We start from the raw sequence: 27,948 nt of genomic DNA, 5'->3' as shown, positions 1-27,948 counted from the left end.
CATCGCTTGTAGTTTCAATCATCCAGCTCGCTGTCAAGAGGTCAAGGTACATACACAAAAAGATTCGAAGCTTCGGGCCGGAAATCTCCAGTAATCTCTGGTCAGAGTTCAACAAACCGCAAATCTTCGAGAAGCAGAAGGTAGATAATTGTTTACTATTTACTACTTTACTACTAGCACTTCTCTAAGATTCTCGACTTTAATTGCTAGATATCTTGCTAAGATAAAACAACTCCTCATCAGCTTCAGCTGATAAACTAGGTATTGTCATTCCGAATGAAGGAAATTGCTTGGTGTCTATTTATATGTGTGGTTTGTGGAGCAGAAAACTCATCAATATCAAAACAACCAATTTAAAGATCGTCATTTGAAATTGTAGATGCCCGTGTTGCCATAGTACAGTTAATTCAAAATATCACACAAACCTGCTGCACCCAAATAGTAAATGATGACTCAAGGTATTTTCTACAGATTTTTGCTGTCTAACTCAAGGCATTCCCTTTTGAAATGTCTTGAAAGTTGTTTTCAATTTTCTCAGTAATAATATTTATGCCTTAATAATCACGAATGAAAGGCGCAACACGGTCTTTCTCAAAATTTTATAGAGAATTTACACAACAGTGGGAAGTAGCTGATGAGTTGCAACTCATAGAAATAGCTGTAGGGTTCGTGGATTCATTTGGTCCTGCTTTGATAAAGAAGCACTCATACCTCTGATTTCGTTAAATTAATTTAGTTGTTTTTAAATATTATTTGCTGATGGAGAGTAATAAGGTTTTTTATCAGCACCTTGGAACTTTGGAACTCCTTAAATCCCTCTCATATTTGGGTATGTCTCACTTGATGTTTTGCAAAATATTTGTCATATTCGCATCAACGTTTTAGTTATGCTAGATGTAAGTTGATAGTCTGCTATGAAAGTACACATTGTGGCATCTTGTTGCTAAAATATAAAAATTCAAACTTTGGTGATTTGATGAGCTGTTCTCTACCATCCTTATATTCTTTACCCAAACAATCTCTGCCTACTCTACTTCTAACACTGCAGATCTTTTTAGCCAGTGATCATCTCCAATCTTATTGGACCCTCTCATTCCTAAAAAAACTGTATTGTTTCATACAGACATACTCATAGCCCTAAAGAACATCTTTATATTAGTACTAGCTAAATTTCCGGCGTTGCACTTTTATTAAAAAACAGCTTATAAACAATGGCGGGTAATGTAGTTGCCTGCCACTTACCATTAGCCTGGCTCATCGCTAATAACTAATTTTAGTATGCTACTATCCGTGTTACTAAACTTAGTAATAAGGGCTGTGAGAGCAAGCATAATCCATAATCCAAAGGACTATGAGTATTTTAGCTGACATAACGACTTATATCAACTAATGAATTCTTGCATCTCGTGTAGCTCTATTGGTAAGGATATCGCCTGGCAAACGGGAAGTTCCGAGATCAAATCCAGCATGAAGGGGATCTTTCATTCCTGGATTTTAATAGCTAGCTTTGGTCACCCCGAACGACAGACTTTGAGATTTATATATACACTAGCTATGCTAGCCGGTGTTGCCCGAGTATTAAAAATCAGCTTATAAACAATAAAAGGTAATGAGAGTAGCCTGCCAGTTGTTATTAGTCTGGCACATTACCAATGAATAATTTGAGTAAGCTTACTAATAAGAGCTACGGCTTCTCATGACATTACGCCATGACTTTGGGCCATGACCGAAAGCGTAGCGTACTTGCTCTCATATGGCGACATGCATCACCTACCAAATCTATCAAGCTCGTGTGGCTAAATTGGTAAGACGTCGGACTGGCAAACGAGTTCAAATCTTCTGCGAAACGGATTCTTTATTCCAAGATTTTAATAGCTATAGCGGGACATATACAACGGCGAATGAATACGCAAACTTTGAAATATATATATAGGCCTACATGTATATAGAAGAAAAAGAAAGATAGAAGACTACGTAGATGTCTGGCGTTGTACGGGTAATAAAGTAACTACCCAATAAATTTGAGTAACTTACCTGGCAAGCTAGTAACTTTCTAACTCTATATACGTATAAAATAGAGTTAGCTCTGTATATAAATCTCAGCGTTTCTTTGTCTTTTTGTATCTGTTGTCGCTATGTCCAGTTATACAGATTAAAATCTGAAAACAAAAAATCTGCATAGCACCGAAATTGAACTTGCAACATTCAAATTGCAAACCTGGACTAGGCTAACCGCTAAGCTAACCGCTAGGCTAACCGCTAGGCTAACCGCTAAGCTAACCGCTAGGCTAACCGCTAGGCTAACCGCTAGGCTAACCGCTAGGCTAACCGCTAGACTAACCGCTAGGCTAACCGCTAAGCTAACCGCTAGGCTAACCGCTAGGCTAACCGCTAGGCTAACCGCTAGACTAACCGCTAGACTAACCGCTAGACTAACCGCTAGACTAACCGCTAGACTAACCGCTAGACTAACCGCTAGACTAACCGCTAGACTAACCGCTAGACTAACCGCTAGACTAACCGCTAGGCTAACCGCTAGGCTAACCGCTAGGCTAACCGCTAGGCTAACCGCTAGGCTAACCGCTAGGCTAACCGCTAGACTAACCGCTAGACTAACCGCTAGACTAACCGCTAGACTAACCGCTAGACTAACCGCTAGACTAACCGCTAGACTAACCGCTAGACTAACCGCTAGACTAACCGCTAGACTAACCGCTAGACTAACCGCTAGACTAACCGCTAGGCTAACCGCTAGGCTAACCGCTAGGCTAACCGCTAGGCTAACCGCTAGACTAACCGCTAGACTAACCGCTAGACTAACCGCTAGGCTAACCGCTAGACTAACCGCTAGACTAACCGCTAGACTAACCGCTAGACTAACCGCTAGACTAACCGCTAGACTAACCGCTAGACTAACCGCTAGACTAACCGCTAGACTAACCGCTAGACTAACCGCTAGACTAACCGCTAGACTAACCGCTAGACTAACCGCTAGACTAACCGCTAGACTAACCGCTAGACTAACCGCTAGACTAACCGCTAGACTAACCGCTAGACTAACCGCTAGGCTAACCGCTAGACTAACCGCTAGACTAACCGCTAGACTAACCGCTAGACTAACCGCTAGACTAACCGCTAGACTAACCGCTAGACTAACCGCTAGACTAACCGCTAGACTAACCGCTAGACTAACCGCTAGACTAACCGCTAGACTAACCGCTAGACTAACCGCTAGACTAACCGCTAGACTAACCGCTAGACTAACCGCTAGACTAACCGCTAGGCTAACCGCTAGGCTAACCGCTAGGCTAACCGCTAGGCTAACCGCTAGGCTAACCGCTAGACTAACCGCTAGACTAACCGCTAGACTAACCGCTAGACTAACCGCTAGACTAACCGCTAGGCTAACCGCTAGGCTAACCGCTAGACTAACCGCTAGACTAACCGCTAGACTAACCGCTAGACTAACCGCTAGACTAACCGCTAGACTAACCGCTAAACTGTTCTTCTTATTCTCAACTATCATATCTATCATTATCGCAATCGCACTCGCTAAATATGTACTTTGTATTATTCATTGATAGTACCTTTGGCATTGGTTTTTCTTTTAAAAGTTTTTCAAAAGCCATGTCAATATTCACTACCATGTTTTTTATTTGTAATTTTCAAGTATGCCAATTTAGTTTCAAATGTTCCGTTACATTCCTATTTCCAAGTTTTTATAAGCTCAATTGCTAAATCTGTATAAGCTAAAACCCAATATCTAGCAGCCTCAGTACCTGTAGCAGCTTGTACCAGTATCGAGAGGTACCGATACTGCTGCATTCAAAATTTTGATGGATTGCTTCTGCTGCAACAGTAACCTTTTTATACTCACACTTCTATATACTCATTGTAATTATTAATCCAACATATTAATGATTTTTTTTTTCAGTTTGTATTAATTGTATCAGTATTGAATCATTTTTTATTGTAGTAGAACAGACTATTTAGTCATTACTTGCTAATCATTTCAAATTTAAACGCTGTTAGTTGTTTTATTTTTTTCTATATTTATTTGAACTGCACAAAACATTTTTGTCATAATAGGAAGTTTAATGGTTATAATAATAAATGTTGCATATGTTAAATAAAAATAAATTTCCTGTGCACAAACATTTTTATTACCTGGGAAACCTGGGTATTCAACTAGTCCCTGCCATAAAAAGAGCCATGTTGGAAGCTAGGTTAATAATCATTACGTTACGCGTAATGATCAAGCGAGCTAATTAATAACCTCAAGAACTTTAAGCAAGAGTATTTTAACCAATGTAATGAATAGGAGCACGATTAATCCATTGTATTGCAAAAGGCTCAGTTGACCTAATGGGTAAGCTTGCAGCCTCCAGAACTGGAGTTTAATATTAAAATATTAATTTATTAGATTTTCGCTTTGGCTTTTCTTATCACCATCTAATTACGCAATTTGGGTTTTGACAGTGATTCATCGGAAGGAAGAATGCATCCGGCAGCACGAGCTCTGAACAAGAGAGCATCAAGTGCTGAGCGCATGTATCCTGTGCGCTCCATACAACAGCTCACACAGGTCAGGCAACTCTCAACATTCTCAGCTTTGCCATTCTAATACCTCAGTTTGTTATTTTGGTTTTTTTAGTTCACTTAGATAGTCATCAATCTCAACTCTTTTCCGATTCAAGTTTTTAAATAAAAATGATCAGCTTGACATGAATGTTACATTCGACTCCTCGTACTTGAAAGATGATAGTGCAATAAAAAGATGAGAGGTGTCATTTGGGCTTTTTGGTGTGATGAGAAAGGGTAACTCCAGAATCATACTTAGGAACTATTGAAAGTTGAATTCTACACGTAATTAGTACATGATAGATAATCCATTAAGCAAACGAATCAACTCTAGAACAAAACTGCCTTAATTGGGGTAAACAAGGAGGCAGTTGAGTCGAGTATAAAAACACTTGCTGAGGAGGAGAAAGGCAAATGCCATGCTCTTTGCAGCCATATAATTAGGGGTAGAGAAATACAAGCGTGTAATCAATTTACTGTATTCAGTTTCCAACGCGAAGTACTCCGCCTGCCTCTTTAGCCTATTGTGCATTTCTATAGATTATTATTATAATAAGGATTTGAAGATCAACATACCTATATATTTATTCACTACTACAAAATACGAATCTAGGTTGATAGCCAATTACTGCTGCTAGATTTCTCGCTGTAGAACCACTGCCATTAGAAAGCGGAGTAGAAAAGATAATAGCTGCATATGAGGTTTGTTTGTGTGGAACGTACAACTTATGGAGAGTGTTTTAGTCAACGGAAGATCTAAAGGAAATGGTTGCCATCATCAGCTGTAAGCATTGACTACGTTTGCTCATTGTCTTTCGCCTTGTCTGTAGTCTGGCGATTCGGTAAGTACGACTGGCACAAGGAGTGGCTACAACAGGTCGACGTCGATGGACCGCTATACTGGCGGAACTGATTACCGGCGTCTCAGCAGTTCTGTCGATTACTCAACTCAATTAAGTAGCATGGATCTTGGCAAAGAAAGGCTGGATAGTGGGGGAGGAGAGGACATGTCCTCTAGGAATGACTATCATAACTCTGTTATGCAAGCTTCAAGAGAGAAGTCGGCTTCAAGTTCCAACATATATCAGGTAATTTAACTTGACACACCTTAGATAGATATTAACTTTATTGCCATTGGTCAATACTAAGGTCAATGCCAAGGTCAATGCCGCTCTGAACAAATAAGATCATGAGATGAAAACAAAAACCATAAAGTCAATTATGTGTATTGAAAGAGAAAGATTTGTTTGAATAACGCTGTTCGATAGTGTAAATTGGCAAGATGTTGGTGTCTGGTATAAGGCGTAGAGATTTTTTGGGGAAGTAGGAATGTAATGGATGGTCAGGCAGATTGGAGATACAACTTGAGCATATTAAGCAGCAAATATCTATAAACACATTTAGTTTCTCAGCATTAAGTATTATCTTTCAGCTTTGCAGCAACTTCAGTGGAATAGACATAAAAATACCAATTCAAAGACCGAGTATGATGTCTGCTTAGCAGAAGCTGTGCATGTTTTTAAGAGCCATTGTTGCACAAACAACGGCTTTGGGATCTTGGTTGAGAATGTCTGAGTCCATTCTGAGGCAAGGGACCTTCAACTTCATAGTTGCCTGTGATCAGCTAGTTGCCTGTGATCAGCTAGTAGTCTATGATCGGCTAGTAGTCTATGATCGGCTAGTAGTCTATGATCGGCTAGTAGTCTATGATCGGCTAGTAGTCTATGACCGGCTAGTAGTCTATGATCGGCTAGTAGTCTATGATCGGCTAGTAGTCTATGATCGGCTAGTAGTCTATGATCGGCTAGTAGTCTATGATCGGCTAGTAACCTATGATCAGTTAGTAGTCTATGTTCAGCTAGTAATAATCTTTAAACATGACGCTAGTGGTAATAATATAATGAAAGTTTTATCATTGGAAGGGTTTTTTTGATTGCAGCCCATTAAACACTAGGCATTGTTAAAAGTTTTTTGCTTATGCAAATGTGAAACATACATTGTCTCTTTACATTGTTTCTTTATCTGTAATATGCATGAGACAAGATAGTTTGTGATGTCAATCAGTGTGAATAAATGAGGCTGCTTATAATGGATTAAGCCGGCACCAAAATCTAAGAACTTGAATTTACAACCAAAGCTCTTGTCATTTAAAGTGTGCTGCAGAAAATAGTGCACCTAGTGATGACCTGTTGTCTGACACTGACTGGGTTTCAAAACACGCACAAAAGATTTCATTGCTTCTAATAAAACACAAATGACCATGCATGTATGTCGCAGTCGTTATGTGCCTAAAAAAGCAGCGCTACCCTTATTATTCTAGAGATGTTAATAACAATGCATTCAGTATGGCTCTAGAGAATACGTTCATATTTTCTACAAAGCTTTTACAGTAGTGCACTCATGTAGTACTGCTTACATTAGTGCTGATATAATGCTTACAGTAGTGCACTCATGTAGTACTGCTTACATTAGTGCTGATACAATGCTTACAGTAGTGCACTCATGTAGTACTGCTTACATTAGTGCTGATATAATGTTTACAGTAGTGCACTCATGTAGTACTGCTTACATTAGTGCTGATATAATGCTTACAGTAGTGCACTCATGTAGTACTGCTTACATTAGTGCTGATATAATGCTTACAGTAGTGCACTCATGCAGTACTGCTTACATTAGTGCTGATATAATGCTTACAGTAATACATTAGTGCCTTATGCAAGAGCAATGCACTAATGAGGAGAAATGAGCAGTGAACTAATTACTTGTGAAATGAGTAATGCATTAGTGTATTGTGCATTGGGTAATGTATCAGTTAATCTTAATGAGTAATGCATTAGTGTTTCATGCAATGATTAATGCATTAGTTCCTTGTGCAATGAGAAATGAAATGTTTAGTGGTGACATGTTTAAAATTTACAGCCTGGCCTCAATACATAATGCATACGATGCAGCTAGCTGGCTACAATGTTCTATGGTAAACCCAACTACTATATGCTCTCTAGAATGGAATGTCATCGACTGGCCGAGACAGACTGTATAGTGCAGAAGAGGTAGACAAAATCAGGGCACAATATAATCAGGAAATCCAAGAAATTAAACTTGACTACCAATCGAGAATACTTGCCAAAGACAGAGAATGGGACAAAAGGGTACGTAGAATAAATATAGCCACCCATACTTTACGAACAATGGTTCTGAGGAAAGCAGCTATTTTGGCGTGAATAATGTATGTACTATGGCTTCACAAGCCATTGCTATTTGGATATTAAAGATTATAATATTTGAGCAAATATATTGAAATACAGGTTTTCTTTTGGAAAAATGTTAGTTTAGTTAGTTGCTTTTAGTTTGCTTGCTAGTTAGTTTAGTTAAATGCTACTCAAGTTAAATGAGGATAAAATATCTTAATAAGACATGTAGACACTAGCCAAGAAGAAAATAAAACTCCAAACTACAAGAGTTGATTATAATAAAACTAGACGGTGTTTGGTATGACTAAAATTTCTCGAGGCAGTTACAATGCTGTTTCATGCCTGGCCAGACCTGCCAACCCAAGAGTGGGGAAATGTGTGAGATTTGGTTTTGGGGCAATTGATGTATCAATGATAGTATATATAAAATTGTGGAAATTGGGGCAAAAATCTCACTCATTTCTCACGCATTTTCATTTTTTCTTTGGGGTGATTGCGTGAGTCTCACGCCCAATGCATGAGAGTTGACAGGTATGTGCCTGGCACTCATCAGGCTGCGATTAATGTATGTATATGAGTTTATTCGTGTGACCATAGACCTCTACCTTGCAAATATTTCATTTAAATTTAATTTTAGCTGCAAGCAAGCAAGTCAGAATTATCAAACTCACAGAAGCTTGTTATGGAGCTGCGACAACGATGTAATGACATGGCTGCGGAATATGATAAATCTATGACCGAGTTACTCAATGACAAGGTAATTGGTACTACTTACCCATACTTAAACATACTTAGATAGATTGCGGATAAATTCTAATCTGGTTATCCATGACTATCTTTTTATAACCAGCAACAACCAATAACCACAAAGGCGGCTAACCATAACATGAGCCATCATTTTCGGTGTAAACTGTTAAAGTTTGTGTGAGTTAGGTATTTGGCATATTGCTAAGGGATGCCTAACAGATTCCCGATTGAAGGAAGTTTTTTTACCTCTTTTACACAATGTAATTGACGTCTTAGAGTTACAATGTTTTATTAAAATTTGGATACGATGCAGCACAAAATGGGATTTACCCTCACTCTTTTTATAGGAATCAGCGACACAGGTTGAAAGCAATGACGGGGAAGTATCACCTGAAATTATTACGTCACTTCGCGCTGAACGAGATCAATATGCCGATGATCTACATCAGGTCGAAAAATCCTTCACAGAGTTACACAAAAGATATGACAAACTACGAGAAGCTTTGCAAAGTCAGCGGAGAAATGACGAGAGGTTGAAGGAGGAACTCGCTGATGCCAAGCAGCAGATACGCACCTCATCTAAAAGCTTTGATGTAAGTAAACTTGTACATTCTTAGTTGTCTTTGTATACATACATCCTTGATCATATATCTACATCTGCAACAATGTTGGTTCATTTTTCGTGATGTTTTTAATGATACTCCTTTAAACTTGAGAATCTATCATTTGGCAATCGTAAAATGTTCTCCGATGTATGTTACTTTGGTTTTGCAAAATGATCATTGTCCTTGTTTAGCATGTAAACAGGCTCAAATGGCTATACGCATGGTAACTACAACAAAACATACTCGTGGTCGCCTCAACTCGATGAATGGTCTAACATGTAACATGAAATTCAAATGAATACTTGACTCTACATCCAAATCAATTTTTATGTAGAGCTTTCAATATTCCTCGATACAATGTAATATAGTTTGGAAATGAAAGCACAGAGAATGATCAAAATAAAAAATAAGGAACAAAAATATAGTTAGTAATATGGTAGGTAGTAATATGGTAGGTAGTAATATAGTAGGTAGTAATATGGTAAGTAGTAATATGGTAGATAGTAATATAGTAGGTAGTAATATAGTAGGTAGTAATATAGTAGGTAGTAATATAGTAGGTAGTAATATAGTAGGCAGTAACATAGTAAGTAGTAATATAGTAGGTAGTAATATAGTAGGTAGTGATATAGTAGGTAGTAATATAGTAGGTAGTAATATAGTAGGTAGTGATATAGTAGGTAGTAATATAGTAGGCAGTAACATAGTAAGTAGTAATATAGTAGGTAGTAATATAGTAGGTAGTGATATAGTAGGTAGTAATATAGTTAGCAGCAATATAGTAGGCAAAACATTTCTGCTAAGCTAGTTTGAGCTGCATCTGATCTCACTTAGAGAAGAAAATTTATTCTTATATTACTTTGAGTATTTCCATCAATTATATCTCCAGCTGCAAACTTACGCTTGGTTCAGCCTATACTTACTTACCTTAGGTATCTTTAAGGTAAATAACCTTATAAACCTCTTTTTTTGTTACTTTAATAATGTGGTTTTTCTACAGTTTAGTTTTTACCCAGTTTTATATAATGAATTTGTGTTAATGCTTTGTGATTACTTATAGTACAGTCAAACATGGATAACTCGAACTTCACGGGACCGAGCAAAAGTGTTCGAATTATCAGAGCGTTCAAGTTATTAGAGCACTGTCACAAGTCCATGTATTTACTTATTTATTAGTAGATACATGTACATATACAAACTATAATATAAATCAAAAGCACAAATGGCTTGTTTCAAATTAAATGCTTCTAATGTAAAGTTTAAAACGTTTTTATCAAAAAGTATAGAGATTTTTCTATCACTTGAGATTGGTTTGTTGTTTGAGGTGATGTTATTGCCAGGACGTTTTTTAAATTGACATTGGCCAAACTTGATCGTTGTTGAAATGCTCAAAAGAAAAGACATCTTTTTCTTTTGAGCGTTTTACCCACGATCAATTTTGCCGATTTTTCTTAAAGTTTATGCAAAGATTACCTTACTTTACCTGGGATTCGTTAAGAGCAACACTCCGAGGCAGTTCAATTAAAAGTTTTACGAGGTTTTACGGTACTTTGTATATCACTCACGCTTTTTGAATGGATACTTATTGAATGTACACCCGTATTCTGTGTTTAGGTCAAACGATGAAGTTTTTTTTAGCTAAGACAACGTATACGTTTAATTACAACAATTTTTAAGACGTTTTAAACATTCAACATTCTGGCGTTGATTCAACACGGAATCAACGTCGGAAAACTATTCGTCACGGGCTAGCCAGGTCACGCACTCAAGGATTTTCGCCACGCACATACAAAACAACATGCTGTTTTTGTTTTGTATGTGCGTGGCGAAAATCCTTGCACGCGTGACCCGGCAAGCCCGTGCTATTCATCGTATAGCAGTATAAATCAAATTTGACCAAACCTTTAGAAAAGTCGTTGACAAAAATATTTTGCCGATGGTGGTAATAACAACGCTTATGAATTACGAAAAGATGAGGTTTACCTCTATGGCTTTGAATAAAGTGATTTTCTAAAGCGATAACAACCGTTTCGGTAGCCGTTGGGCAAAAAACACAGTTCGAATTAACAGTGTTGAGTTCGAGTTATCTATAGCAATTTATCATTATGTGGGAACGGACCAAAGAAACCGTTCGAATTAACCATGTGTTCGAGCTATCCATGAGCGAGTTATCCATGTTTGACTGTATTTATAAAGGAGATCCCGTAAGGTTTTCATGCTGTGAATTGAATGAATCATGGTGTACTCATAAAGTAATATTTGCTTTTTCCTATGAAGGTCTTAGTACACACTGAGTATTTCTCAAAACAAGTTAACTTTATATGCATATATTTTCTTCACCAACGAAAACTAGGTAACTATAATAACTGAGCTAACTATACATCTACAATTGCCAAAAGCCATTTGAACTCATGTAAAACACCCACACTATGTGTTTAGTAAAACATGCGCGTGATTGCCTAAGTAAAAAGACTTAGGATCAGAGATATCGCTCAGTTTCTTTGACCATGACAAAACTATGAGATCACAGATAATGGCAATTATAAGTAGATAGCATTTATATTCCTAGCTCACATTTAAAATTATAGTAGAAGTTAACATATTTACAATACTACTAATCGATTAGGTATTTCAAAGCAATAGTTTTCTCAAGGCCTTAAAGATGTTTGAAAGATGCGTGAGTTATTGAACGGCTGTTTATGTTTTACAGAAACTTCGAACAGAGTCACAAGAGAAACTGTCTAAAGCAGCGGGCGAAGTTGAGAAAGCTAAAACCAGTTGTAAGGCTGAGATTATGCGACTGCAAATGGCTCTTAAGAAGTCAGAGGTACATTCTCAAAGTGTAAACCAACAGCTACAGCAAAAGGTAAGCCATATGAAATGATAAAAAATGGAGCAAATGGGTAACATAAGAGGTGAAAACGGGAAGGAGAGAAGGGAGGAGAGGGGGTGAAAAAACAGGACAAAAAGGTCGAGACAAAAATAGTAGGATAGGAGAAAGGGGTGGAGACAGAGTGAGAAAGGGGTAGAGATGAGAAAAACAAAGGGAGAAAAAACAGGGATAGCGATAAGGAGCACATTGTTTTCAGTCTTAAAACTCAAAATCTCTTTGACTTAGCTGCATAACCAAGCATCCCTGTCTCTACACTAATTGCTCACTCACAAGCTGGCTATCACAAGACATTACGCGTCTGTACACTCCCACTACTATTTAATGTTTGCTTTGAAAGAGTTTTTTAGCATAACTGTTTACTTAATAGTTGCTTGTTTTGTAGTTGTTCAAACCTATGAAGCTTAAGCCTAGGCTAGTCAATAACCAGCTAGTATACTTATAGATCAATGAGAATGCCGAGCTAGCACAAATATGTGACAACCTTATTGCTCTCAAAGGAGGCAACATGGAGCCAGATGTAGCGGAACAATAACGACCTGCACACTACAGAAGCAAATTGGAAGATTTCAGCTCACGCAAAACCTCTCATCTGATGCTATACTCATAGTAAAACAAACTCATATAATGCAACCCTGTGGTTAGATTGTAAACTATTCATTGTCATTTGTATGTGTTTTTTTTTGTAAAAATTGCTGTTTATTTATCAAAGTATTATTTTCTACAACAGCCGTCCAACTGTACACTCACAATATACATTCTTTATATTATATGAGTATTTGAGAAAAGTTAATAATGGCAGATTCACTGGCGCAGAGTACCCAACAACAGCATGGAGCTTAGTTTAGTCTTATTATATGAACATTATGGATAGAAATATTTTGCTGCTGCTGCCCAGCATCCCTGTCACAGTTTTTGCAGCAATGTAATACGCCTTAAATCACATTAATGCAAAATACTGCACCCCAACACAACAACCCCTACAAGTTGACCACAACAGATACTAGGGGCAAAACTGATCATCCAATGTCACCAAGACGTGATGGAATCAGGCGTTTATGAAATATAATAAATTTACTATACATGTATTACGAGGCAAGTAACATTCAATTTCTGAATGATAGGTGCAGTTATCAACTCAAATATTTATTTTTCTTAAATAAATGAATCAAGTTTGGCTGCACAACGGATAGAAAAGATGAAAATATATAGAAGTGAAAACGTGAGTGCAGTCACATGTGTATAATCTAAATGGTTGAGCTTCGCTCGCTCCTAGTGTACGCATTATATTATTAAAGTATTATTGAAACCATATTCATATGGCTTTATCCAAAGTCAAGAAAGATTAGACCATCAGCAAATGCGAGTGTGTAAAAACAATAGGAAGCACTCGTTTCGCAGTTATAAATTCTTTATAGATGGAACAGCGCACACATACAGACTGACGAGTCATGACTACACGCTTCAGACATCAACTATAAAGATGGGAGAATGTACACAACTCCACAAAGAATTATACACGGGTGTTCCTCATCTTCTTTGTGCCGTCATACTGAAGCCGAGAATAGACAATTGTACTGATGGTTTAGGACACATCGAATATCATGCAATCAGTGTACAAAACTAAGTATAAATCTATAGTCATTACACACCAGCATGTCATATAAACACAAAAATAATTGACAACACCTAGCCTCGCGCATACGCTGTGAAATAGTGTGAGGATGGCCCTAGACAAGGCTTTAACTGGAGCTTACACAAGCACACTTTAACCATTATGCAAACCAGTAGATATCCATGATGGTGCTTGTTTGAAATGTTATAATACCAAATTAGTGTATAGCTGAGTAGCAAATGAATATAACGAATATATATATATATTAGTCAGACGAGTCTAAAGTGACATGTTGACAACCAAACCGCCTCAACTGACACTCTACTCATCCCAGCTGGACGCTTACAGGAAAGTCTTGACGTGTCCTTGCTCGGAGATCACGGAGAATAATCCTAGGGGAAGCGGAAGGACATCTCTTGGCGACAGAGTAGTGGATACGATCGTGGCAACGATGCTCTGTACATAAATCAAACATGTCTGATCAGCTATCTCATAGCTTCAACTCGTTGGTAATCTTAGATCCTATGTTCTTGAAACCAATAGATGTACCACTGATCCTCTTGAAACGAACGCCATTGAGTGAGAGTCTAGGTAGCTGACACACTTCCATCTCCCACTGGACAAGAGAGTCTGTATTGGGATCTCCGTGTACACAGAGGAGCAAAAACTTGTCTCTCTGCTCATAGTCACAGTTATTTTTATCAAGCACCTGCATAACAGAGGAAGGCGAGTAATATGTCTACAGACAAACTCATGGCACGACGGCCATCAGCAATCCACCTTTATTCTGGTTATTGCACATATCAAAAAATTAATAGTCTCTCTCACCTTTCGTATTTCCTTCATCATCTCAGCTGGTTCCATAGAAGACGTAGTCTTCATCGACCATGTAAAACGCAATGACCTCGGTTTAGAGCCGGGTGGGCTATCAGACATGACTGATGATGTACCTGAAGGAACACCAGCCTCCTGGCCAGTCTCCAAGCTGCCGCTTCCCGTCGTCATTGGCGACCGGTTGTCACCAGTCACCGACCTACGGAAGAATTTGCTGTAACAGACAAGGGAGAGGCACTGACAGGGGCTGGCAGTGCGCTAGGGCTTACTCTCCATGCAGGACAGAAGGGGAAGCAAGGAGTAGAGATGGTTGAGAGAAGCTCGATTATTGGATGAATGCCTATGAAACGGACTGTGGGATAACAAGTGACGACAAGGAAGGAGACTGCAATGAGGCAAAGCAACGCAATCCTATCCAGGACTTTTACTGAGTGAGAAAAGCGTGGCAGTTCGTGAGCATTGTCTAGCCAGTCGTTCACACTTGCAAGTGGATTACAAAGCAATGAGTTAGTACGACTTGAGGCGGATAAAACCAGCGTTAATAGCCTAAGAAATCAGACTTCAAAACTAACCAATGACGAGGACATGCTCTACTAGAAAGACCAGCCCCGACATTTGAGGTAAAATTGATGCATCTGAAAAGACTGCTTGCCTCTAAGCAGAACTTGTGTAGCCAATCATAGAGAAAGACTTGAAGCAAGCGATTGAGGTTAAATTAAGTGTGAAGAACAGGAACAGCATGATAGGCTGCATATAAGAAGAGTAGGCATAGTATGACAGGTTGTACAAGTGAAGAATGTGTATGATGGTTATACAAAGAATACACATGGCAGGTTATATGTGTAAATGTAGGCATAGGAGGTTATATACCGTAAAACCTAAATTTGAATGCCATGGCCCTCTATTTTTTTCCATTCTTTTAACGTGACATTTTATTAAAGGTGACGTTCAAATAAAGGGTGGTGTTGTATTTTTCAAACACCTTATCAGGATGTTGAGAAGATAAATTTAAGTTTACACAGGCGAATCGCATGTCGCTTATATTTTACACTCTCCTTCGGGCGGTGCGACATTAGCTCTTTTGGAAGCAAGAAATTTGCTAACTTACCTCCAACTTGTCGCAGATTTGTTAAATAAATATGCTAAAGAAGGTGATGTTTTTACCAGTTGATATATATTGCTTGGAATTAACCAACGTTAATCTTGTAGCCTGCATTGTGATTTGTTGGAGCTTTCAAGTTTGAAAGTATATTTTCATTTTATAACTAACTTTATAACTCATTGATATGTTTGTTACAGTTCGCAGCCAAAACTGGCTTTTTTGTGCAATAGAACAGGAGTTACAAGCATCGATCCAGACTAAGCTGATTTCAGATTACTGCAATCATGCTCTTAAATAATATGCTATAAATATACAAATTTATAGGTTTTATAATAATAATTTATCAAATGCTACAAATATATATTCAAGAACAAGTGACATAAACAAACCATAATTATAATACATGCAGTAACAGAAATTAACATTTTAAAACAAATATTAACATTTTCAAAACAAAAATATTAGCATCGTTGGCTCGGCCAAATTGCGTTCTGATTGTTGCCTTCGTGTAAAACCATTTTGCATTCTTCTGGCTGTTCAGTACCTTACAGTGTCTTCTGACCTCAACCCAACTTCTGCACAGCTGAGCTAGTCGATCTTAGCATCCAAACAAGTTTTTAGCCGAGAAAAACTTTTTACGCAGTGCTACTTTGAATAGAAACTTCAATAGCGAATAAAGAGAAACCACGTGTAATCAAAATGGCCTCAAAATAGTAGCACATTTTCCACCATATATGTAAAAACTTTTTCCAACATACATCCAAGTATCAAGACGGTGTCACAAAAGGAACTGCTTATTGCCTGCTACAGCTAATTATTTCTATGGTGCTGCAATCAAAGTTTCTAACGGAAAAACCTGAAAACTTGGTGTTGGAAAATGAACTTCGATACGAACAAAAACAACGAACGAATTGAAGGTTATTGATGTAATCGAGTCATTATTAGTAGTATTGTGAACACTTTTACTGATCACTTGCTATTGTGGGTTCGTGAAAATTAAAAATGTAAAATAGTATCGGTTAAATAATAGTGTCGTTCAATTAAGGGTGGCGATCTATTTTTCAACCCTATTCCCATTATGGCGATCAAAAAGAGGTGGCATTCAAACAAAAGTGGCATTCAAATACAGGTGTTACGGCATGTGAAGAGCTGGTGTAGCATGACAGGTCATGTCAGTGAAAAATAGGCATGACATTGCAGGTTATGCAAGTGAAGAGTAGGCAAGGCATGAGAGGTTATGTCAGTGAAGAGTAGGTATGACAGGTTACATAGGCAAGGCTTGAGTGAGTTAGGTATGTTACTAGCGGTGAGTGAATAGTAAAATGTTGGTAAATATATACGAGGAGAGAGTAAGACCCGGTAGCCCCACCGTCCCACCAGCCAGTTGAGAGGTCCTCCTCAGTCCACTGCCTCAGCCCTTGTCCTCTATCAGCTATCTATGGTGGCATGCATTGGCACTATAACCAGTTAGAGGAAAAATGAAGACATGCAAGGCTTGTTGAGGGCTAGACCAAACACCTTTAGTCCAGCGACCTATTAGAAGAGAAGGCGCAAAATATTAGCTGCAAGAAGTGTGTACGACACAAGAAATTGTTTAAAATGCAGAAACCGTGTGAGTCCGTATTAATCTTGCCATGAACTTTTCAAATACCAGGCAAGTGTGGTGGATGTGCTGAATAGATACACATGATACAGAGCATCCGATTTGTTAATACCGGAACAGCTGTGCAAACCAGATTATTTTGGATTAATGGGTAAAGAAACACTAGACAGAAAATGCTAATATCACGGCGCACCATCATAACTATGGTAATGTATTTTGAAAGTGACAAGGAATAGGCTAGAGGAGGTGAGCTTACAAAATAGAGTTTTTACTGACCTTTCGTGTTCACTTTACTAATTTCGTTTAAATGGTTTGAATCCTAAAACTGCGATAGGTAGGTTGCATTGATGTAGTTGATAGCGTGAAAAGGTTGGAAAACTAAGCTGGTAACAAGCGGTAAGTGGAAGCACAAGCGATGTGAATGCTATGCGTAATAGAAGAACAGTAGCGATATAAAAAAGCAAAAAGAAGACAAATAGAATAGCAACCTTTTACTGCTCTCGCTCGCCAAGGCTCTATGAACTGAAATGACGCAGTGAAGGCCTGCTAACGGATGATAGAAAGGAAAGGAGAAGGCTCATAACATGATTCTACATGTAGATGAGACACTGCGCGTGTATACACAGAGACACAACAGTGAAACGGAACACAAAGACGTGCAGCATCTACACTACGTGCAACGTGTACAACAACGAAGAAATTTTAAGATCTATTGCTAAAGATTACTGAGGAAGACACACAATGCAGGCGCCTTGCGGCACCCGCGAGGTTAATCACATAGTCTATACGCACCTGTATCGGAACTTCCGTGTAATCTTTTGAAAGAAATTTGACGGCTCATTATTGGAAGCGGATTCAGCCTATAAATTAAAGGATAATCGGCCATGACAGTCGGCCATGACATTCAGCCATGACAGTCGGCCATCATGACAGTCGACCATCATGGTCGAAAAAAAAACATTAGTTTACCTAGCTGACTGACTGTAAATGTTGCTGTAGCCATGAATATAATTTGGATTCCCTTTGTGGAGAATGAAAAGAAAATGGGCATCAAGAGAGAAGGCTCTCGGTCAGGGCGACTACTGACAAAATATCTACGACCAAGCAGACTAAAGATCAAGAAAAAGGGGTTAAGACGAGAAACAGACACAACGGATAAATAACAGTATGACTAACATGCAATATTAGGCAAGACCAAGTCTCTAAAATACAAACGAGAAATGATAAGTAGCATCTTACCCCTGAGACAGGTGTTTGTTTGACTTTCCCACCAGCAAATGTTTGTCGCCCTCTGTGGGTCCTTGAGAATGGCTGATTAGGCCTTGCTGGATTTGTCCTCATAGATGCGCCCGAGTTGTTCGTAGAAAAGGAACTAAAAACAGAACTTGAGCATAAAACAGACACATTTATTCCATTAACGCTTGCTTTTATAAGATAAACACTCCCATCGACTTCGAGTATAGTATACCAACTCGATTATAGAGTTATGCGCAACTGCAAATCTGTTGCAAAAGCAAGGCAACATGTGAGTGCATGTTTTTTTTTCTCTGGTTCTTCTGTATACACTGTAAACCTTGTAAACGTAAAAAATTTTGTTTAAAAGTTTTGGGTTAATGTACTTAACGAAGAAAGACTCGAGAAACTTAATGTTACATATAATGAGATGATATAAATATAACCATAAAATAATTATATAAAATATTAACAAATTTAAATAAGTTGTTTGCAAAATAACGATTATTAAAACAATTACCTGTTGAAATGTGCATATGCTAAATAACATATTGACCAATAGGACGCTAAAAATAGCCAGTATATATATATATATATATATACTGGCCGTGTATACTCACTTTAACCCAAAACTTTTAAACAAAATTTTTTATATATAGCAAAACCTTATGAAAAAATCTCCATACAAAAGTTTGGAGTTACGAAATGTCTTTTGGTAGAAACTTTGCTTCGACTCGCGACAGATGTTTCAACATACAAAAAGCCTTTTGTAATTTGACAATTCTTTTTGTTTCGTATCTTGGCCCATTGGTTTCCCATGAGTACGATACGATGTACAACGTGGTTCGCTCAGTTTCATTTGCTAACAAAAGGTTGTAAACGGCGAGTGTTATCTTTTCATCCGTTGTATAATTTGGAGTTGTCATATATCACATACAGAGTAGGATAACTTTAGTTTCTAGCTGTTCAAGTTCTGTGTTTTTTGTATGATGGCATAGTTTTTTAGTTTGTGTTGACATAAGTAAACATTTTTACTGACGTTCTTAAAAACATTTATTCTGAACAAAACAAAACCAAAGCAACACTACAGCACCTGCTTGTTTTGACCAACTGCCCTTCGACTCCTGACAGTCTTCACTAAGCCTCGCCGGCCAATGTCATAGGCAAACAAATAAACATGCAGTTCATAGTTTTTAGTCGTTATTTCTGTTTTTTTTTCTATATGCACTTTTTATATTTGTTGTTTATTTGTTATAGGTTTTAACCATTAGATGTATGAGTATTTATAATTTATGCAAATGTTGACCCCGAGTTTTGTAAGGACTGCAAATGGATTAGGGCAAGTCTATGGTTACGTGGGTTTCCAAGTGGGTTTCTAATTATGAAATTTTTTTACTTACAAAACGGTTTCTAGCACGAATTAGTTCCTTATTTGGAGGTTCCACTGTATACGTATATACGCATGAACAGCCTAATATTTTGTTTAGAGACGAGATATTTTAGAAAGTTTAAACTGCTGACCTGGACTCCGTGCCATCTGTTGGCATGTCTCCAATTGTTGCAGACTTGGTAGCGGTCATGGTTACTGGTCCACCTGTACTTGATGGAGAATTAATTGGAGGCATTTTAGTTCTCGCTGAGATGCTGCCACGGCCAGATGAATCACCAGCAGCGCCTTGGGTTGCTGGCCTCACATCACTTCCATTGGTGACAGAATCTCTGTCAGTTCTTTTGGTCACCTGCTAGGAGAAACAGCTTCAGTCAGGCAATGCATGATGCTGCCCCAGGCAGTAGAAAGGTATGATAGATGGAGGAGACACATACTCTAGAGACAACAATGGATAGACAACAGTTGACAGTGACTGACAGATCACAAACGGATAAAGGGGCGCATAAAGAGGGTGGCGCGAGGAGGAAAGCTTAGCTAGAGATGCCATGGTTGCTGAAGCTAAACTAACAAAAATAACCAAGAAATGTGCTGCGTAACTAGGCTGCATGGAGCTATGCCTAAGCAACTACAGGACGGGGGCGGGGCCGTTTGGGTATAAGACCGAGGCAGGCAGCACCCTAGGAGTTTACCAGTCTGTACCTGTATAGTATTACGGCGATGGAAGTTGGTGCTATTGGGTGTGGAGGCTGGAGAGGCAGAAGGCGGTGGTTGTTTCTTCACAACAGAGCTCGGCGTCTTTGCGTGGGAGGACTGAAGGAGACAACATGACAACAACAGTGAGACGCGCGTTAGAGGGTTAGTAAATCGGGTGGTTGACAAGTGGGAGCAGCACACAGTGCAGATTCAACGGAGCTAAAGGTGTGAGTGGTGGAAGGAGCTTTAATACTGACAAGCATATCAACAAATATTTGAAAGGTTTCAAACAAACACATCTTGATTCGAAAAAGGTATTGACAGATGATACAAGCAGATGATACAAGCAGAAGCAATGGCCATGCAAGCAAGGTAAGATTAGAAGATCAGCTGTTGGCTTGCCGAGCTTTCATAGGCATGACAATGCCTTGTTATCAACAGCAATTGCGGGTTGAAAGGAGGTACCAAGGTCACGGAACCGAGGTAAAACCTAAAAACTCTGTTGAGGTGATATCCCAAAGAGGCTTTTCTCAAAGACTATGAGATCTTTGGCAATTACCCGCAACGGTTTTGTGAAAATGGTGTTTGTGGCTATTTTACGTTGACACCAAGAAAACTGCTGCATGTCTGCCCAGATGGACATGAAAAAGTCAGGCTTTGTAGTTTTTTACCTCTTGATACTATAAGAGCAACTCTCATGTTTCTCCTTGTATACACAAAATAACATTATGCTCACTCTACTCTTCATTTTGTTATTACATTATTTATCGGAAAAGCCTTTGTTCCAAAATGTTTAAACAAATTTACAAAATTTGCATTGTTATTTAAATATATATATGGACTGGCTGAGAAATTTGAAATTATATATAATATTTACATACACAATTTCAAAGTTTGAAAGTAATTTAAGTAGAATGCTAAAACTGATGCGTTCAAACAGCCAAGCAGGTTAAACTTTTTGGTGGAAATTCTTCATGGGACAAAATTAGAGTCAAGCAAAGGACAGACCAAGGATGTTGCAAAGAAATTAGTTATGACACCAGTGAAAACATAAAACACTGTTTCCTGTAACCACTCGACCACAGGAGTACTTTTAAAAGGAACAAAGGGCAAATCTGCGCTTGCAAAGATAAAACTGCAAAACCTCTGCAATCATCTCATTGTCTTGTGTGTTGAATGAATACATTTTCAAAGTACTTTTGCACTCACTCATCTCAATAAAAAATAATCTCTGCTTCTTAAATTTGTGCTAGGAGACTGGGGCATAGTTAGTACTTTGCAGACTATACTCTCGAGATAATAACTCGCAGCTGTTATGGCAAGCAAAACATAAGAGATCTACACGTCAAACATCTAGGATAAAGAGCTACCATCCGCAATGTTACACAACCTACTGAGAGCTTTAAACTAAAAAACTTCTGTATATAAAATATTTTAGCAAATAGGTTAATGCGTTAGCCTGCACTCACCAGACGCTATCAATAGAACAAACAAAATACTCAACAAAATCGTGCAACACAAACCACATTTCTCGTTCTATAGCGATCTATACTGTGGTAACTATTAATTTGTTGATAAGCAAGACGTGAAGGCTATATACAGTACAACCTGATAAACGAGTTCAAATGGTCAAGTGACTGACTACAGAAGGCTAACAGCTAGCAAGCTGTTCAATAAATATTCTACTCGACTCAAATGCAGCGATAAAAAACCCTTGCTTTCATAAATTTTCACCTAAAGCTCATTTCTTTTAGAAAACAACTTCATGACAAAGAAATATCATATATGCTTTTTTAATTTCAATATCAAATGAATTATTAAAACAAAATTTAAGCATCTTCCGAAATCTTAGTTTACGACCTGAATTATGACTCACAACTTCACGCATTCATATTGAGTAGTGTTGCTTTATTTTAGTAGATGAAGTCAGAGTTAAATAATTATAATTACACTGTATTGTTTATCGTTTTATATTCCCAATTATCACCTGACAAATAAAACTCATTGGTGGCCAGTTTATAGCATAGTTAATAGATTTATGGCAATCAAGTGGGATAGAAATCTGTGTGATATTTCAGATAATAAACATATGCCAAAGATGGTTTGTTGTTAATGTCTGGGATAAGTCAAATGGGAGCGCGTTCAATAGCAACTCTACTTAGGACAGGCTCTTCATGCAAAATTTTCTGCTGTTTTTCTGAAAAACGTCACTTCTTATTATGAAAGAAATTTCATGATATAAAACGTTCAACAAATTCAAGCGTACATCATATTCATTCTCAACCAGCCCCAACAATCATCAAATCAACAATGAACTTTTATGTAAGACAAAAATGAAGCTGGTTTGGTAAGAGGCAGCTGAACGGCCGAACATGTCCTTTTGTATATTTACAGACTGCGATCTGATGCTGTTGCCTCAAGATTCTAATTGGTTTAAGGCTTTGTAGGCTAGTCAATATGAGCCACAAGAAATTAAATAGTTTTACTAGGAAAGAGCAAAGTACCTGGAATCGTTACTACTCTGCTATGCTCTCCCAATGGAGGTAAAAAAATTTAGCTTACAACCACGCGAGTCTTGGCTAAAAAACTTTTTTCTTCGACTCACTATGGTTTCTGCTTGACTTTTTGCATCTACATACATTAACATGCCAAGGACGGCTTGCTCGCACAACGCTGATAAAATATCTACTTTTTAATGCAACTAGTTGACTCTTTGAGGGATGCATCAGGAATCTTGGAAAGATCTATAAAGCAACTCTGAATTGTTAAAATGGTAGGTTGCCAATTTATCAGTAGTGGGCAACTTCGAACCCACTCCAAGCATGAAACACTATCCATTATCTTGACCGGCTAAATAAAATTAATTTTAGTAGGAATATTTTATTTTATTTACATAAAAACAGAAAGAAGGGTTCACTAGACAGACTAAAGCTCATTGTAACAACATTTGCCTTGAACACTTTCGAAAGATTTTTAAAACCCGATGTTTAAAGGCCTTTGAGACATTATTTTTTAATTTTTCACATAAAATGCATAATCCAAAGTCATTGATTAGCGTGAACCTCAACTAAAAAAGTAAAACGTGACAACGATAACAAAACCTTGTTTTTTGCTTTCCTTTCCATAATCTTCCTTAGTTATAACTATTCTAATTTTGGTTCAAATATAACCATTGACCATGAGCTAATCTAATTAAAGCATGAATACAGTAAACCTACGTTATCTCGTACCGCTTTTTTCGGAGGCTCAGTGCACCCCAGATTTTCAATAGTTACTGTACTATTGTGTATAACACGGAGGAAAGGGTGGGAGAAATTAACATAAACTTGACAATAGTTCAAACTAACATAAAAAGAGTTATTAGCCTACAAGCTTTTTACATAACCAAATAATCGACTATCTCGCCATTTATTTGAGCCTACATTAATGAAGGTTTCTTCATAAGAATCATTTTAGCTCTAAGATTCTCTAACAGCATTTTTCTTATCTTTAAAGGAATAAACAGACTGGGCTGTCTAAACCATTACTTTCAGGTGAAGCAACACGATGAACCAAATATGTTGACTATAAGGCTGCTTCATTGCAAAGAATCGCTGTGGTTGAAGCAGCCCTCTAGTTTCATAGGTAAGAAGATCAGGCTTCACACGTATTAGATGAAATATAAAATCGAGAATTTTCAAGCAAATTTAAGATTCATCATCAAATGCAGTCCCTTTGTTTGCTGCTAGTTTGCTCTATCTAGCAATGTGCCACACTCTGTCGGCACACATTGGTTTAATACAAATGGGTATCGTGGAAGGTGCATAGCCAATGGTGAGTAGGCATTATTCGGCAGTTAGCCTAGAGACAGCGGGTGAAGAGGCACCAAACCTATGTGTAGGGTGCAAGGGTTTTGTTAAAGGAACAGTCAAGAATGACATGGCCAACATATGACCATTAAAAGAGGCTACTTAGGGTTTGATAATTAATTCACAAATGGTGTCCAAATGTATTACGACCACAAAACATGATACACCCATATTAATTATATTCATATACTGATTTTGAACAAAATCAATGAGGCAAATAAGTTGAAACACAACTGACCTGGTTTGTGTCCCACGGGTCAATTTTGGGATGAGCTGGTTTCTCATGATTTGGAGACTGATATTTAGCTTTAACATCTCCATCAGGAGTCGCCGGAGTAGTAGACGACTGGTGATTGGAAGAAGGTGGCACCCGCATGGATTGCGTAGTCGTGGCTACAATAACTTTGAGTTACAGCGAGATCAAATTGTAGTTTACTGTTCGACATATGATTTTAACATATAGAATGTGACTCATCATTATGCGCATGCCACTTCACTGCCCAGCAGTTACCGCTAAAACCGCTACACTTGGGCATCTCCCGGACTCATTGAATAGTTTGTACATTATGGGTGCTGCAAGTCTACAAATCAACTTTAGCCATTTAAATCCAGTAGAAAGTCTAAGACAAAGGTCGATAGGTCAAAGGTCGATATGAAAGTTGAAATTTGTGTTAAAAGACAAATGTAGATATAAGCAAAGGTGGCTGACAAGCCAAAAAATATGATTGATAAGAATCCATAAGATTCATGTGAAATTAAAATCACACCTTATTAGCTTTTGCTTTTATAAAATAGATAATGCCAAAATCAACCAATCAACCAATCAACCATTATAAACATAGCACAACCCCCTTCTTTTCAAAAGACAAATGTCGAAGCCCATTAAGGATCATAATTTGATTTTTAATAAAATGGTAAATAAATACCCAGAACTAGGAAACATAACTGAGCAGGTTTTCTGACTAAAAAGATACTTTTTAAATTCATTGGATGAGGAAATTATAAAGAAGAAATAGCCACATGTTATCCCTTGATCAGATACCTCTGAAATTATCCTCAAGCTGATAGAGGAAGTTCTTTACAACTTGTTTGTTTAACAATTTAGCAAACTCGGTAGCAAAATATAGAAAGAGTTCTAAATCGTGAATGCCAATAGATATTTGTGATGAATTCTTGGTAGCCGAAATATAAAACCTATTAGACTATATAAACCTTTAGAACATATACTGACCGCCAAAACGTTAAAGTATCTCATAAAAAAACATGGCATTAAATATCCTCAAAAACATATCTTTACTCATAGCCTCAAGTGCTGCCGATGACTGCAGAAAAAAGTCTACTAATGAGCGCCTAAAATTGTTTCCTGACGTTGACATGTTGAACTAAAGACATGGATTATAAGGATATAACAGTATGAACAGTATAGTATGAACAGTGATTGGGTACAAGAGAGAGCTCAATGTTTCAGTATATTGGTGGAGCAGTGACATAAGCATACAGTCAAACTTATGCTGCTGATCACAGTAACATATGCATTTTTCAACATGAGATGCAAAATTTAAGCCAATATCTAATTGAACACCTGAAATAATCCGCAAACATGACATTTCAAAGCATTGCATTCTTGTAAGTGGAAGCGAGGAGACAGAAGGTTAAAATTAGCAACTGGTTAATGAATTGCATTTGCTGCTTTGTGTGTATATCTGCAGAATTTATTACCAAGTTTTGAACTGTAGAATGAATTAAACTAATCACATTGCCTTCTTACAGGAATATCTATCCAATGTACAACAGGTTTAACATATGAAGCAGGTACTAAATAAATTATAATGACATGCAGAGGTTTGACTGCAGTGTGTATACATATATAATATATATACACACACATTATACATATATATAATATATACACACATTACACATATAAAATATATAAATTGCATATACATGTAAATGTATATATATATACATTTATAGGTATGTATGTATGTATATATATATACGTTGGCCTAACTTTTTTATTCAAGAAATGAGCGATTGTGTGAATGACAGATTATTGCTGATGATGGCATGCAATTGTCCACATGCGTAGTGCCTGTGCAAACAAGATGGGGTTAGCAAATCATGTAGCAATATAAGCATGGCAGCTCCAATCAGCAGAGAGGCACTCTGTACCACCACAAGCTTGTATGGGAACATGGCTATAGGGGACTGACAGAGCGGGAAGGCAACCCTTCGGCCTAATAGTTAACATGTATTTAGCGGGAACAAGGAACGGGTGGCAAAAGGACTTATATGGAAGGGTTCAACAAAAATGTTTTATCCTATAATAGCTACATCTAACTTGTCAAGTTACTACCTGAAACCAATAGAACTGAGATGAGTTAATAGAAGAAGTGGAAGTATGGAACATGTATATTTACTGATATGGTCCATCAAAAAAGGATTTTGGACAAATGTTTACATACCAAATAGATTTTGACAGTCAATTTTCAGACAGGTTTGTGTGCAAACATACATAGCACAAGATTCAGCGGAGTATTGGCTTTATGATTAATGAACACCATTTATTATTGTCCGACGTAAAAGCTTGAATCATGAGGACGTAAGTCTAACTATTTATAATTTGTTTTTTATATATATAATTTTCAGTGTTCCACGGCCAGTTTCATTTCGGAATGGCATATTTATCATAAAGAAATATGACACGATGTACTATTGAAAAACTGAACCACTGCCATTAATTTGAACATTGCTAAATAATGAGTTAAACAGCAATTTATAAAAATTATTTCATTGGTACATCGCATTAATGAATTTAACCTCGGCGCATAACTGGTACAGTCATACCTTAACATAAGAGCTTAATGCGTTACACACTTGCGATGCTATGAATTTCGCTTACTAAGAACACACTTACGATGTTGCTCCCGGGAGCAGCCTCTTGCACACCCGGTCACCTAGCAGCTGCATCGAAAACCGTTTTCTATGCTTGTATCTCAAATTTGTCTCATATCTCAAGGCAAAAATTTATTCGGAATATCCCCCGCTCTCAAATTTCTCGTGTTGGGACACTTATACATTGAGGTACGACTATATATTTGACGCGCCGCATTAATCAGTGTACCGCTTTAAAAATTTATCCATCCCAAACATAGTCGCAATCATGACACTCTGTCCTACAAGAGTAACCAGGCAGCAATCCCTCAGCCAACACCCACAGTATAACACACACAGTTCTAGTAACTAAATAGCCATAATGAGAGGACAGATGAGTTCTGGCTTCTGGGTGAGTAAATAGAGTTGGAACAATTGTTAAAGAGACACGGGTAAAGGGACTAGTTCAGGGGCCGGCAATCATTTTCACTCAAAGAGCCATTTTGATTCGTTTTCCGCAGGAAAGGACGCAGTGGGAACTACAAACCCCTTTGATATTTCAAATTAAAAAACAAATAAATTCTACATGTAACTTTTTTGTTTAGCTTTTAATGATTTTATACCATGTTTACATCATAAAACATAAAGGTGTGGCATGTATAATGATTTAAGTGCTGAGAAAACAAAATTACACTTTGTTGCAAAGAACAATAAAATAGTTTTGGCAGTTTTATGGGCG

General features: G+C 37.7%; 3 protein-coding genes across 11 annotated transcripts in view; 2 read left to right on the top strand and 1 right to left on the bottom strand.

The window, feature by feature from the left end:
- Positions 1 to 24: 24 nt before the first annotated feature.
- LOC137400012 (transforming acidic coiled-coil-containing protein 3-like) lies at positions 25 to 13,000 on the top strand. The gene is made up of 8 exons (XM_068086311.1): positions 25 to 140; positions 4,480 to 4,585; positions 5,412 to 5,669; positions 7,584 to 7,730; positions 8,410 to 8,529; positions 8,867 to 9,112; positions 11,835 to 11,990; positions 12,460 to 13,000. The coding sequence occupies exons 2-8, from the start codon at positions 4,499 to 4,501 to the stop codon at positions 12,547 to 12,549; spliced, it is 1,104 nt and encodes a 367-aa protein (XP_067942412.1). The 5' UTR covers positions 25 to 140; positions 4,480 to 4,498; the 3' UTR covers positions 12,550 to 13,000.
- Positions 1,710 to 3,581, top strand: LOC137400701 (streptococcal hemagglutinin-like). Its single transcript, XM_068087033.1, has 2 exons — positions 1,710 to 1,804; positions 2,228 to 3,581. The coding sequence occupies exons 1-2, from the start codon at positions 1,710 to 1,712 to the stop codon at positions 3,579 to 3,581; spliced, it is 1,449 nt and encodes a 482-aa protein (XP_067943134.1).
- A 139-nt stretch (positions 13,001 to 13,139) lies between the features above and the next one.
- The window catches only part of LOC137400011 (MAP/microtubule affinity-regulating kinase 3-like), a 61,107-nt gene continuing 46,298 nt past the window's right edge, over positions 13,140 to 27,948 (bottom strand). For 3 of the 9 annotated variants that reach the window (XM_068086301.1, XM_068086303.1, XM_068086305.1), the window contains 7 exons: positions 24,571 to 24,725; positions 20,491 to 20,601; positions 19,923 to 20,143; positions 18,408 to 18,540; positions 17,961 to 18,028; positions 14,458 to 14,677; positions 13,140 to 14,338 (listed from right to left, as the gene is read on the bottom strand). In XM_068086301.1, the coding sequence (XP_067942402.1) occupies positions 14,120 to 14,338; positions 14,458 to 14,677; positions 17,961 to 18,028; positions 18,408 to 18,540; positions 19,923 to 20,143; positions 20,491 to 20,601; positions 24,571 to 24,725 (1,127 nt within the window). In that variant the 3' untranslated portion in view covers positions 13,140 to 14,119. The remainder of the gene's footprint in view (positions 14,339 to 14,457; positions 14,678 to 17,960; positions 18,029 to 18,407; positions 18,541 to 19,922; positions 20,144 to 20,490; positions 20,602 to 24,570; positions 24,726 to 27,948) is intronic. The other 6 variants (XM_068086304.1, XM_068086306.1, XM_068086307.1 and 3 more) reach the window with 6 other exon arrangements.

This window comes from Watersipora subatra, chromosome 7 (assembly GCF_963576615.1).
Source record: "Watersipora subatra chromosome 7, tzWatSuba1.1, whole genome shotgun sequence".
Taxonomy (NCBI): Eukaryota; Metazoa; Bryozoa; class Gymnolaemata; order Cheilostomatida; family Watersiporidae; genus Watersipora; species Watersipora subatra.
This window is presented reverse-complemented; position numbering and strand designations above follow the sequence as displayed.

Excerpts from the sequence above, each read along its gene's own strand:
- LOC137400701 (XM_068087033.1), top strand. The coding sequence starts at position 1,710 with ATGACTTTGGGCCATGACCGAAAGCGTAGCGTACTTGCTCTCATATGG. Across the intron at positions 1,805-2,227 it reads AAGCTCGTGTGGCTAAATTG|GCTAACCGCTAAGCTAACCG; the intron begins GTAAGACGTCGG and ends AACCTGGACTAG.
- LOC137400012 (XM_068086311.1), top strand. The coding sequence starts at position 4,499 with ATGCATCCGGCAGCACGAGCTCTGAACAAGAGAGCATCAAGTGCTGAG. Across the intron at positions 5,670-7,583 it reads CAAGTTCCAACATATATCAG|AATGGAATGTCATCGACTGG; the intron begins GTAATTTAACTT and ends TATGCTCTCTAG. Across the intron at positions 9,113-11,834 it reads CCTCATCTAAAAGCTTTGAT|AAACTTCGAACAGAGTCACA; the intron begins GTAAGTAAACTT and ends TATGTTTTACAG.